Below are 11421 nucleotides of genomic sequence, written 5' to 3'. Positions count from 1 at the left end.
ACTGGATAGGCTAACAAAAGCATTCAAATGCAATCAATGACACATACATCGTCATCGCATCGTGCGCCACTGATAAGGCTGCCTGACGGCTGACGCAGACCTTAAATTCGAATGCAAAAATTTTTTTTTTAATTCGACGAATATTCGAAATTCAGATTTTTTTTGGACAGCCCTAATACTGAATATACTATTATTTACAATATGGAAAATAGTAATAAAAAATAAGCAGTAGATGTGTCCAAACATTTGACTGGTAGTGAATGAGCATGAAACGGTAAACACACGATTTGCTATTTAGTGTGGAGATCATGAGACCAAATCAAGAGTGTTTGCCTGCTCCAAAAGAGCCAGTTAAGTGTCACATAACAAAGCCTGCTGTCATGACCTACAGAAAAAAAAGGAAGTCATTTCATGCTCCTACCGTTCCTTACATTCCCAGAGTGTCAAAGACATGACACAAACCTGATGGAGGACAGAGTACATTCAAACAGTTTCTGCATTCATTTAATTTGACAAATCATGACAGTACTGCACTAAAACCACTGACAAATTCATATCTAGCACTTCCTTAAAATGACCACAGAATTCTTTTAAAAAAGTAACAGTAAACATACTGGACATCTGCCATCACACACTACAGTTTACGGCTGCATTAGTCATTTCCATAGTTGAGAACGCGTGTAAAAAATATTCCTCAAAACACAACACACTACATAAAGTGCTTCTGCTTGGCAGCTATTCAAAGGCACCTCAAAAGTTTATTAACATAAGAGTTTAGCATTACATAGTGGGATAATATAAGCTCATATTTAGGTGTACAACCAAATATATCCACACTTCTTAAATGGATCAATACTGTCCCTTCATTAGCTTGGGGAACATGATTAAACTCTAAATTTGGGAGTGTTTTTTTTTAGCTACATGAAAACATTAATCTTGGCATGTCTCTACTGAGTAATTAAACTATTAACACATTCAAGGCACTGAACATATATCATATATATTTAAGCTGGCATTGCACACCTAAAACATCACATACAACGAATAATCAAGAAAGCACCACATCTAAATGTGTCTGGACCCCTGATCCAGATGAAAGCTGGCTGACCTAATAAAATGAAGGGTGTATCAAAAGGCTAAGAAGACTGAAGACAGGTTGTCTGGCCATAATTAGGTTGCTTAATGCAAGTACAGACTAAATAAAAAGTAGTATGCTGGAGATATGAACATATTTGTGCTTGCCTGCAATGTTTAAAATCTTAAAACACTAAACAAGTAACAAAAGTCTGTAAGATCAAGTTCTGAACCTCTTGAAATGTGTATTTTTCTTCACATTAATTTCAGCACAGTACTTGATGTAGGCAAACTCCTAAATCTTCTCTGCAAATGAATCGTCCAACTTAAAAATCTGACAACTAAAACACTCACTTAAAATCAACAGATTGGCCAGCTCTCTTCCTAATCCATATACTGCACACACATAATCCATTTCTTTATTTTATTAAAACCCAAATTATTTTTCCTAAGAGCATGACAGCAGGCTGACAGCTTAGATTGTATACTTATGTAATCATTATGCTTAAGAATTATGGCCAACATCTCCTTTTAACATCCTTTTGGTTTATGAATCCACACGTTAAGTGGACTAAAGCTAAATGAATAAACATCTATTTTATACACACACACACACACACACACACACACATATATATATATATCTTTCTCTGTAATATTTAGCATTAAATGAATCTCATCAAGTGAGCTTTAAATCAGACTAGTGTTTTTGACTTTAGCTCTGCATGGCTGTCAAACAAGCTTCACACAAAGTTAGAATTTCTTTTGACCTGAGCAATATCTGCTATCGTTTACATGCACGTCTGCATGTAGGAAAGTGAAATGAGAAAGCGAAGGAAAAGAAAAGGGGGATAGAGGGAGATGGGTAGACAAGTGCAGTTGGCTCTGCTCTCTGTGCCAGTCTTTAGTGTGGGCCAGTGCGTTCCCCTACCCTGTGTGTGTTTGTGTGTGCAGGGTTGGCACAAACGCACTGGTGTCTATGTGTAAGACAGGTGCGAACCATTGGATATCTGAGATGTGATGCTGGTGCTCCTACTCATGCCCTGCTCAGTGCGCCCCGCTGAGGTGGTCCTCCTAAGTGCCTGAGGGCTGTTCCGCATCCCCACGCTGCTTTTTGGCATGGCCCCTAGGGGGCCCGAGGGGGAGTGGCCCCACGGAGGAAGCCCACCTCCTGGGATGGCTTGGCCCCAGCCCTGCTGGGCCTGTGCTCCTCCCTGACTGGAGTGGTAGTGGTGGCCGGCCCCTGAACCAGTGCTGCTGCCCCACTGTGTCCCCTGAGAGCCATCTGAGTGATGCTGATGGGGGATCCAACTGGCCGGGGCCCCTGGAAAGCTGTGGCTGAGGCCCTCAGGAGAGATGTTAGCCAACACCATGTTGCTAAAGCCCAAGCGCATGCTCTCTGAGTCGAAGGCCTCGATTTCTCGGGCCTGGCGCTCCAGCAGGCTACGGATCCGCTCTGTGCGCTCGTTCTGCAAGGTCAACATCTCCTCTTCGATCTGTGGGACACAACAGAGGATAGTTAGTCAAGTTTAATTATTAATACAGTTTTAAAAAAAAGTTTAATGTACAGTGGCCCCAAAAAGCATTTGGGCACTTAAGACATGATTAAATATGAATGGTATTGCATAAATAGAAAAAAATGATCTTTTATTTAGGCAACTTCTATTTATTTTATATTCGATTTTATTTTTATTCTTTTTTTTATCTTACTCAGCTACATGACCAAATATGACAATACTAAATTTGACACATTTTACAAGAGCATAAAGGAACATAGCTTTTTGACTATTAAGTTTAAGTAATTTATACATTTAAAAAAAAAAAAAAAAAAAAAAAAAGCTGAAAGCGATTGTGTGTTTAAATGACTCTGTAGGACCTTAGTCTCCAGTAAGGCTCTCCGGAGGGACACTCTCTGCTCCAGCTCCTTCCTCTCTCGCTCCTGCTGAGCATCCGTCTGCATCTTGATCTTACTCTGATATGCATTCAACAACTCCAACTCCTGCTGCAGCTGCATCCGCAGCACCTGACACTCTGCCTCCTGTGCCTCGTCTAGACGCAACTGAGAGAGATCATCTATATTAGTTGATCAGGGATTGATGGTGAAACAGTTTTAGCGTATTGTTCTCAGTCTGGTACTCACAGCCTGTGTGGAGAGCATGTTGTTGATGGTGTGGTCATACTGTTCGGCGAGGATTGCTAGTTTCCTGGTTTGCTCTTCCTTCAGTCTCTTCAGCATGGTCTTGTGTTCGGGTTTTGGTATGCTCTCCAGCAGCTGGTTTCGCAGGGCTTTGTACTGCCGGGTCTGGGTCTTACATGCATCCTGGAACTGTTTCTTGATCTGTAGCTCTTTGGACTGTCAGAGATAAAATAAACACCAGTAAACTAAACAAGTTAGGAAAAATGAAGTAATTAGGGATGTGCAAAACTACATATGTTCAAACTCAATTAGTTGGTCATTCAAAAGAAAGTGATGGGCTGGTTTCAGATTTTAGACACTTTCCTTAAGGAGCATTCAAATGGGACACGTTTATGTGTTCAAAAACAGCTGGAATGAGTGCAAAATAATTAAATTGAATGCAGCGATCCTCATTAATCAACTAGCTATTGTTGGAAAAATAGTTGACTTGTTATAAGTACAAATAATAATTAAGAAAAAAAACCATCTAAAAATAGTCTACCTCACTAATTAGTCATTTGTTGGATTGCTAGCTAATCAGTCATAAATACACAAATAATAATAAAAGAAATTCTAAAACTAGTCAACCTCACTAATGAACTAGTCAATTGTTGGACAACTAGTTAGTTGACTAGTCATAAATACAAACAATAAATGGGAAAAAAATTCTAAACTAGTTGACCTCATTGATTAGTTGACCACTATGACCCATCCCTATAAGAAATCAGCTGAGTCAAATTTTTTCATGCCCTAACTAATCCTAAACCTTATTTTAAATTTTAAACAGTAATTTGGCTAACACTGTAATTGAACAACAATTTGGTTGCCAGCCCAGTTCTGCAACCACCATGCTATAGCTAAGCCTCTTTTCAAGGAATTGCAACCTACAATCTTGTCTGGAAAACTCGAGTGACATTACCTTGAGGCTCTTGGGCTGCTGTCGGACCTCCATGACGTGTTTGCGTCTGAGCTCCCTCTCCCTGCGCTTGTTGTACTCCAGCTGGTTGGTGAGCTCTGTCTGGTGCTGCAGGCGTATCTGCTCTGCACGCATCTTCTGGATGTTGCTCAGGTGTCTGAACTCCAGCTCCTGCATAGACTCATGGTGTCGGAGCAGCATGGCGTGCTCTAGATCCTTCTGCGTCTGACGCTTATTCAGCTCCTGAGAACAGACAAATGTCAGACTAATTAATGTCACTTATTTCTGGCACAGTTTAAAGCCAAAAATGGAAACTAAATTTGGATTTGTGAGTTTGTGTACATGCAAGCTCGCCGTCTGCTAACCTCTCTCATTAGATCCTGCTCCACGTTGTGACGTGCAATGAGAATTCGCCGTTTGAACCTGCGGCACTCAAGCTCCAAATACTGCCGCTGCCGGCGAAGTAGGTTGGCCTCCTCCTCTGCCTGGAAGTGCTGGAATTTCTCCTTCTGCTTGGACAGCCACTCCTGCTTCTCCTTCTTTGGTGTGGACTGGTTCTCATTCAGCTCCTGCAATGAAAAAGTGCAATAAATGGGAATGTGCAATGGAATATAATGAGGATAAGAGTGAAGCTGTCCAGATTGGCTTCCTGACCTCTTTGAGCTGTTCCTTGCGCAGTTTGTACTCGCGTTTCTGAGACTCCAGGAAGCTGTTGAGCTCCTTCTTCTGCTGGCTCTGAATGTGCTGCAGGAACTTCTTTTCATCGTTGGCAAAAGTCTTGGCCTGGAAAGCAGAATGATGCATCATAAACAGACGATTCTGACTTTTTAACATCTTTTTGACCTTACACATTAACAATTAATGATGTTTATGATTTGGTTTTGTATAATAATGTTACAGTACATCTTTCTCCATGGTGCATTGGTGCTTCTTGATGAGTTTGTCCATCTCGGCAGCAAAGCTGTTCCTCTGGTTCTCCAGTTCTTTGTCTAGCTTGAGTCTGTGCTCGTCCATCTCGCCCTTCAGCTTGTTCTCGAGGGCCAGAAGGTGTTTCTGGTGCTGCCTGCGCATTCGTTTGTAGCCAGACATCTGCTCACGCACCTCAGAGTCCTGCTCGTGTTCTTGAATCTGACGCGTCACCTATGACACACAAAGACCAGATCTGTCAAGAAACCAGCTTTTATCCCTCAAGTGTTGTAGAAAACAGTGAACTATTAAACTTGAAGTGATCCGAGAGCAAACAGACTCCCTGAATCTGTTCTTGGGTGGTAATCTGGCTCTCACCAGGGAGGCTGTCCGAATGGTGGCAAAGTGCTCTCGATTCCGGTATTGACGCCGTGGTGTCTGTGCTGGGGGAGACTGAGGCTCTGTGGGCTGTTTCTGAGCCTCGGTTTCTTCCTGGTAGCTCTCTTCCTCCTTCAGACAAATTAAGCATATTAGTATAATTTAAGTATACATAATAGACACATGAAGCATATTAAAAGGTTAGTATATTCTCGTAGCTTCGCAAAATTGAAGTTGAGCCACTGATGTCACATGGACTATTTTACCGATGTCCTTACTACATTTCTGGACCTGGAAACATTACAGTTGCTTTGCTGTCTATGGGAGGGTCAGAGAGCTCTCGATTCCATCAAAAATATCTTCATTTGTGTTCTGAATATGAACGGTCTTACGGGTTTGGAACGACATGAGGGTGAGTAATTAATGATAGAATTTTAATTTTGGGGTGAACTAACCCTAAAAACAGAACAAGCATGTATGATATGTTCAGTGTGCTTTGGATTTCAAAGACAGTCAATGAGCAGTTACAAAGATCTCACCTCTTAAAAATACAGCTAGATGGGCTTTATTAATATTTCAAGCACATTAGTACTCAACTTTGACTACTTAAACTTTGCCTTAACTATCAATTTGTAGTGTCTTGTAGCCTTTGACTAAACTGCAGAAGGTCTGGTCCATGATTAAGGCTGTTAATTAAAGCCAGGAGGAGACTGTCTGATTGACATGTAAAGCAAACAACCACAGTTTGCTTCATTTTTGCATGAGATTTAGTGGTGGGTAAATCTGCAATACATGCTATCACAATTATAGACCAGTGTGAAAAAGTATTTAAATAATGATGTGAAAGGATTATATACCCTTTGCATATAATACAAAGCAAGTCACTTTTTAGAGAATAAATGTAATGTAAATACTTTGTGGACGTGCACAAACCGGTTTGATGTGAAGCATGGAGCTGTTGGGTATGATGGTTTGGTCTTTCTCCATCAGGTCCACCTCGCTCTTGTTATCGTCTGCGGCATCAGGCAGGCTGTTAACTGAGCTGCTCTGTGAGCTCACGCTGATGGACATGCTAGGGATGGACTGGTTACTGCCCACACTGTTCACTGTACCTGTGCGGCCAACACTGTGCTCCACCTCCTACAACACATTAAATTAATGGAAACATACTTTCAGTAAAAATATCCTGTATGTGTTGAGGCCGTGCATTTCTAGAAACTAGGACAAAACACAACTTCCTCCCTTGGCAGGAAAACACATTTGGCAGTGTACCAAGGGTCGAAGGAGGTCGAGATATGCTATTACAATAACTGACCTCCTCATCGTCTGGGACCTCTGCTGCAGGGCCATTGTGGGCCTCCTGGAAGAGGATCTTTTTCATTTTGCGGTACTGCAGGTTGTCCAGCTCTCTCACAGCATCTTTGGTGCGCTGGATCAGATCAATAAGCACCGAATCCGGCCGCTCGCGCTGGACAAACGCATGCTGCACACAGAAAGAGGAGGTTATGATGATCAAGATAAAAGGATCAGATGCTTCAAAAGACACTGAGTGAGAATTTTTACTTTAAAATATTATCAGCTTCAACTGAACCAGTAGATTCACATATTACAGAGCTCAACTGCCATTCAAAAGTATGGGTTAAGTACCGTTACATTTTTTTTTTTTAAGAAATTAACAATTTTATTCAGCAAAGATGAATTAAACTGACCAAAAGTGACAGTAACTGTTCTGACTGTTCGTTTGAACTTTCTGTTTGTCAAAGAATCCTAAAACGTATCATGGTTTCCACAAAAATATTAAGCAGCACAGCTGTTTCCAACATTTATCATAAGAAGTAATTTCAGGTATTTACAACAAACTAAAAACAATAAAAGTAAAAAAAACAAAAGTTGCACTTTTTTAAAGAAGAAAACATTACATTTTGTTGTTTTATTATTGTTATATTAATATGTTTTTATCTTTTTCATATTAATCCGAACTACTACCTCAAACAGGTCAACAAATAAACTTTTTGTTGTTAGGCTTTGCATTACAAACTCCCTTGTGTCACAGATGCGAGAAAACATGAGAAAGCCAGAGCTTTCAGAATAACAGCTAAAGGCATCAAAGTGTGGTGACGATAGAAAAGATCACATTAAAATAAATGAATTCTTACAGTGTCCCTAAGCATTGCAATAGAATCTACAAAAGAGAACTCACTGAACTCCATCCTTCTGTTTGAACAGTGAACTTTCTTTAACTTACTTTCAGCAGTTCTTCAGAGTTGGGTCTATCGTGGGGCAACTTCTGTAAGCAGGAGTCCACAAAGTTTCTGAAGTAGTCCGTCCTGGGAAAAGAAAGAGCGAGATTTCAAACAATACAGCTTTGAGTTGAGAAAGGTTAATGAAAAGCCATCACTCACCATTCACTGGACTGCAGGGTTGGATTCTCATTCTGCGCGATGTGGTATAAGGCACTCATTGCATTCATGTTGAAGAGTGGTGGTTTTCTTTCAGCTGAAGGGCAAGAAGACTATCAGAAAAACAGACTGGGTACCTGAGCAAAAAATGAAGTCTTTATGAATCCTATTTCATCTCACCTAATTCAATACAGGTTATTCCTAGAGACCAGATGTCAACCTTTCCATCATACTGACCCTCATCCATGGCCAGGATCACCTCTGGGGCCATCCTGAGATAGAGGAAACCGCAAACGTTTTAAGAAAAACAGAAGACTCCAGTGTTATGTAATACAACCATAAACTATCAATAATAAATTTTAGTAGTTGGAAGGCCTAGACAGAATCTAACAGACCTTTTAAGGCCTTTAAAACCTGATTAACTGCAGACTTCCCTATGAACAATTAATTTATATAGTCTGATAAGGCCTTTGAAGTTTATAACCACTGAAAGTCTTGAAGATAAATGGGTAACTCACCAATAAGGAGTCCCCACAAATGAATTAGCAGGAGAGGCAATTGAAGCAGAACCGAAATCTGCCAGCTTCACCTGTCCAGGCTCTGTGAGCAGGATGTTCCCAGCCTTGATATCCCTGTCAAACAGCCAGGAAAGGGTAAACTTACAAAACTGAACCACACTCTGCCCTGCTTTATATAGCTAATAATGTCAACATTCACAGGTTTGAGACATTATGTATAGCTACAGACTTAAATATTGACAAGGCATATTAACCTGCAAATACTTGCCATTTCAGTGATAAATTGATTGCACTGGTATTATCCTTTTACAAATTAACAGTTTTGTAAATAGATAATAGAAATTTTTGAGCGAATTTGAAGTTTTCTACATTAAATATGATGTAATATATATATATATATTTTAAATCAGGTTTGGTACTAAGAAACTCTTAAGCCCAAAGTATACTTCACTTTTTACTTTGTACGCGCAGGTCGCACATGCGCATTGAATTTGTTTTGCAGTAATCAGTTGTTCCACAAGGTGGCAACACTGTCCCGGGCCGCTGTTTCACAGTAGAAAACGAAACTAAAGAGACAGAACAACAACAAAATAGCGCACAACATCAAATGGAGTATACAAAGAGTATACTTTGAAAGGCTACGCGTTCGACTATACGCATACTCTAGCGTACGCATATAAAAACGAAGTATACTTTGGGCTTAACTAACTCAAGCGCTAACATGAGAACTCACCTGTGAATCATGTTGTGGGAGTGAAGGTACGCCAACCCCTGCAAAGCACCATGAGTAATCGCTGCTATTTCCATCTCTTGTAAAGGTTTTTTGTGTACTGTGGGTAAAAAAAAATTGGTTTGTAGAGGTCTCTCTGAAGATAAACAAATACTTCTATAAATAAATGCTCCTTTGTTTGTAACTTGAGGCCATATATGGAATCAACATATCTTTGTGGGAATCGACACATTAAGCAAGCATCAAAACATCCAAGCTTACCCTCGAGGAGATCTGAGGCAGACCCCAGACAGTACTCCATAACCAGCTAGAGAGACAGAGACACATATCAGCAAATAGTCCATGCATATAGAAAACAAATATATCAGACTGTTCATATAAAAAAAGATGTGATCTGATAGCTGCTAGCTGGGTTGGGTTTCTTACCCATGCTGTGTGCTCTCGCAGGTAGCATCCTTTATACTCTATGCTGTTTGGGTGCTTTATCCTCTGAAGGAATTTCACCTCCTTTATTATATCCTGCCATTTCTGGAAAAAAAAATGATAAGAACAGAAAGCAAACAGTTATACAATGAACCAATGCATATGAAATGTATAACTATGCAATGCACTTTCAGATAAACAGTCAACAGAGCCTTTTCTTTCATTCCTGTTTATAAGAATTGTTCTTTTATATTGCATATGCATTTGTATGAGTTTGCTTTTCAGACACAAAATTTATGGGAGGAGTGTGCAAGGTGATTTACTAAGGTTTGCAGTAGACAATTTGCTGGTATTTGTGCCATTATTTAACACCCAAATAAGTATGTCTTATGTCTTAACCCATTTTGCACCCATGTTGTTAGTAGATTATTCACACCTGATTATTATCGGCTTTGCTTGTTTGCGAGCTTATGCTAATTTGTGCTGCTCGTGGTAGACTGCATTGGTCATTATGGAAATGTGCTGGTGTTCTATAATTTGCGCATTGTCAGTAGATCACCCACAGAACTTCACACTCCCATCAGTGCTTTAATGAGATCAAATCTGCCCTGTTTAATAGATCTGGCCTTAAAACTTTAACATATTTATTGGTGAACAGAAAAAGACACTATGCATCAGAGCTCTGATTAAATAATGAATCATGGAATACATGCATAGGTTACAGTTTGGAGGGAGACACAATCCTGTGTAATCTCTCTTAACTTAAAAAGAAAGAACAACATGAGAAAATTAGTGTTTATTTTCACCTCATTAGACTGTTTTCCACTATATGACATTTTCTTGATGGCCACCACCTCCAAGGTCCGCACATCCCGTGCCTTTAAAAAAAATAGATAAATTCATTCATTTAGTAGAAGAATGATTATGACTTCAGTGTTTAAAAGCCATTTTGTTGGGAGATGCAAAAATACTCACAAAGTATACAGCGCCAAAGCTGCCATGACCGATCTCTCTTAGGTCTGAGAAGAGTTTTTCGGGGTCTTCTTTAAAAAAGAGATCTGCGATCTCGGGGTCCTTCAGACTCCCCGTGCGAGCAGCGTTGGGCATGCTGGGAGGGGGCGGGGCCTGGGCCGCAGCCACCAGTCACTATCTGGGTCTGCGACACGACAGCCCCCACTGATGGCTCATCTGCAAGACAGCGGCCTCATATGGACCAAAACCTGACAGAGAGAGAGTGTATCATTGCATTAGAAAAAAATTGGGATTAAATCAGAAAATATTTGGTGAAAATTCTGTTACTTCCTTTTTTATTTTTAAAGTAGATTTTGAATACCAAGTTTTCTTTCAATGGGGACTCGAGACATTTTGACTCCATTGTATATGAATACATCAACACTTCTGTGCCATGACTTAATAAGGAGGAATCATAAAAGTTCTCAACTCTATGAGAAACTACATGCTCAAACTGCTGTTTGCAGCAAAATACCCCAGGCTGATGTGTTGCGTTTGTGCATTACAGCAGATGTGGTCAGTGAGTTCCTCTTGTGAGCCTCAGAGAGAGGGAGAGAGGAAGTGTGCAAGAGACAACCAGGAGCTGCAGTCATAACACCAATGGCTCTCCCATTCTTACAAACACAGAGAGAGAGTCAAACTCCAGAATGACTCCACAGCCCTCTGCTTCCTCATCCAGCCTGCTGCTCTATTTAAAATCATTCTGTCCACTGAATATGTCAAGCCATCCCCAACACAGCTGACCAAGTCATTCATTTTCACTTTCAGTGTCTTGTCTCAATGAATCAATTAAAAAAACGGATTAAACAGTTCTGATTCACAATTCTGATTCACAAGTCTCCACAAGACATTTTTACATATCTTATACATTATCATACAATATTATATCA

General features: G+C 40.2%; 1 protein-coding gene across 1 annotated transcript in view; it reads right to left on the bottom strand.

The window, feature by feature from the left end:
• Positions 1 to 300: 300 nt before the first annotated feature.
• Positions 301 to 11421, bottom strand: part of taok1a (TAO kinase 1a) — a 21935-nt gene continuing 10814 nt past the window's right edge. Inside the window, exons 2-20 of the mRNA XM_016455618.1 lie at positions 10496 to 10740; positions 10327 to 10398; positions 9524 to 9625; positions 9359 to 9404; positions 9101 to 9197; positions 8368 to 8481; positions 8030 to 8121; positions 7853 to 7946; positions 7696 to 7777; positions 6766 to 6933; positions 6384 to 6590; positions 5451 to 5582; positions 5070 to 5306; positions 4821 to 4949; positions 4532 to 4735; positions 4170 to 4409; positions 3215 to 3427; positions 2951 to 3133; positions 301 to 2570 (exon numbers count right to left, since the gene is read on the bottom strand). Coding sequence (XP_016311104.1) covers positions 2052 to 2570; positions 2951 to 3133; positions 3215 to 3427; positions 4170 to 4409; positions 4532 to 4735; positions 4821 to 4949; positions 5070 to 5306; positions 5451 to 5582; positions 6384 to 6590; positions 6766 to 6933; positions 7696 to 7777; positions 7853 to 7946; positions 8030 to 8121; positions 8368 to 8481; positions 9101 to 9197; positions 9359 to 9404; positions 9524 to 9625; positions 10327 to 10398; positions 10496 to 10627 — 3063 coding nt within the window. The 5' untranslated portion in view covers positions 10628 to 10740 and the 3' untranslated portion in view covers positions 301 to 2051. The remainder of the gene's footprint in view (positions 2571 to 2950; positions 3134 to 3214; positions 3428 to 4169; positions 4410 to 4531; positions 4736 to 4820; positions 4950 to 5069; positions 5307 to 5450; positions 5583 to 6383; positions 6591 to 6765; positions 6934 to 7695; positions 7778 to 7852; positions 7947 to 8029; positions 8122 to 8367; positions 8482 to 9100; positions 9198 to 9358; positions 9405 to 9523; positions 9626 to 10326; positions 10399 to 10495; positions 10741 to 11421) is intronic.

The sequence above is a fragment of the Sinocyclocheilus anshuiensis genome, unplaced genomic scaffold (genome assembly GCF_001515605.1).
Source record: "Sinocyclocheilus anshuiensis isolate Anshui unplaced genomic scaffold, SAMN03320099.WGS_v1.1 scaffold319, whole genome shotgun sequence".
NCBI lineage: Eukaryota > Metazoa > Chordata > Actinopteri > Cypriniformes > Cyprinidae > Sinocyclocheilus > Sinocyclocheilus anshuiensis.
This window is presented reverse-complemented; position numbering and strand designations above follow the sequence as displayed.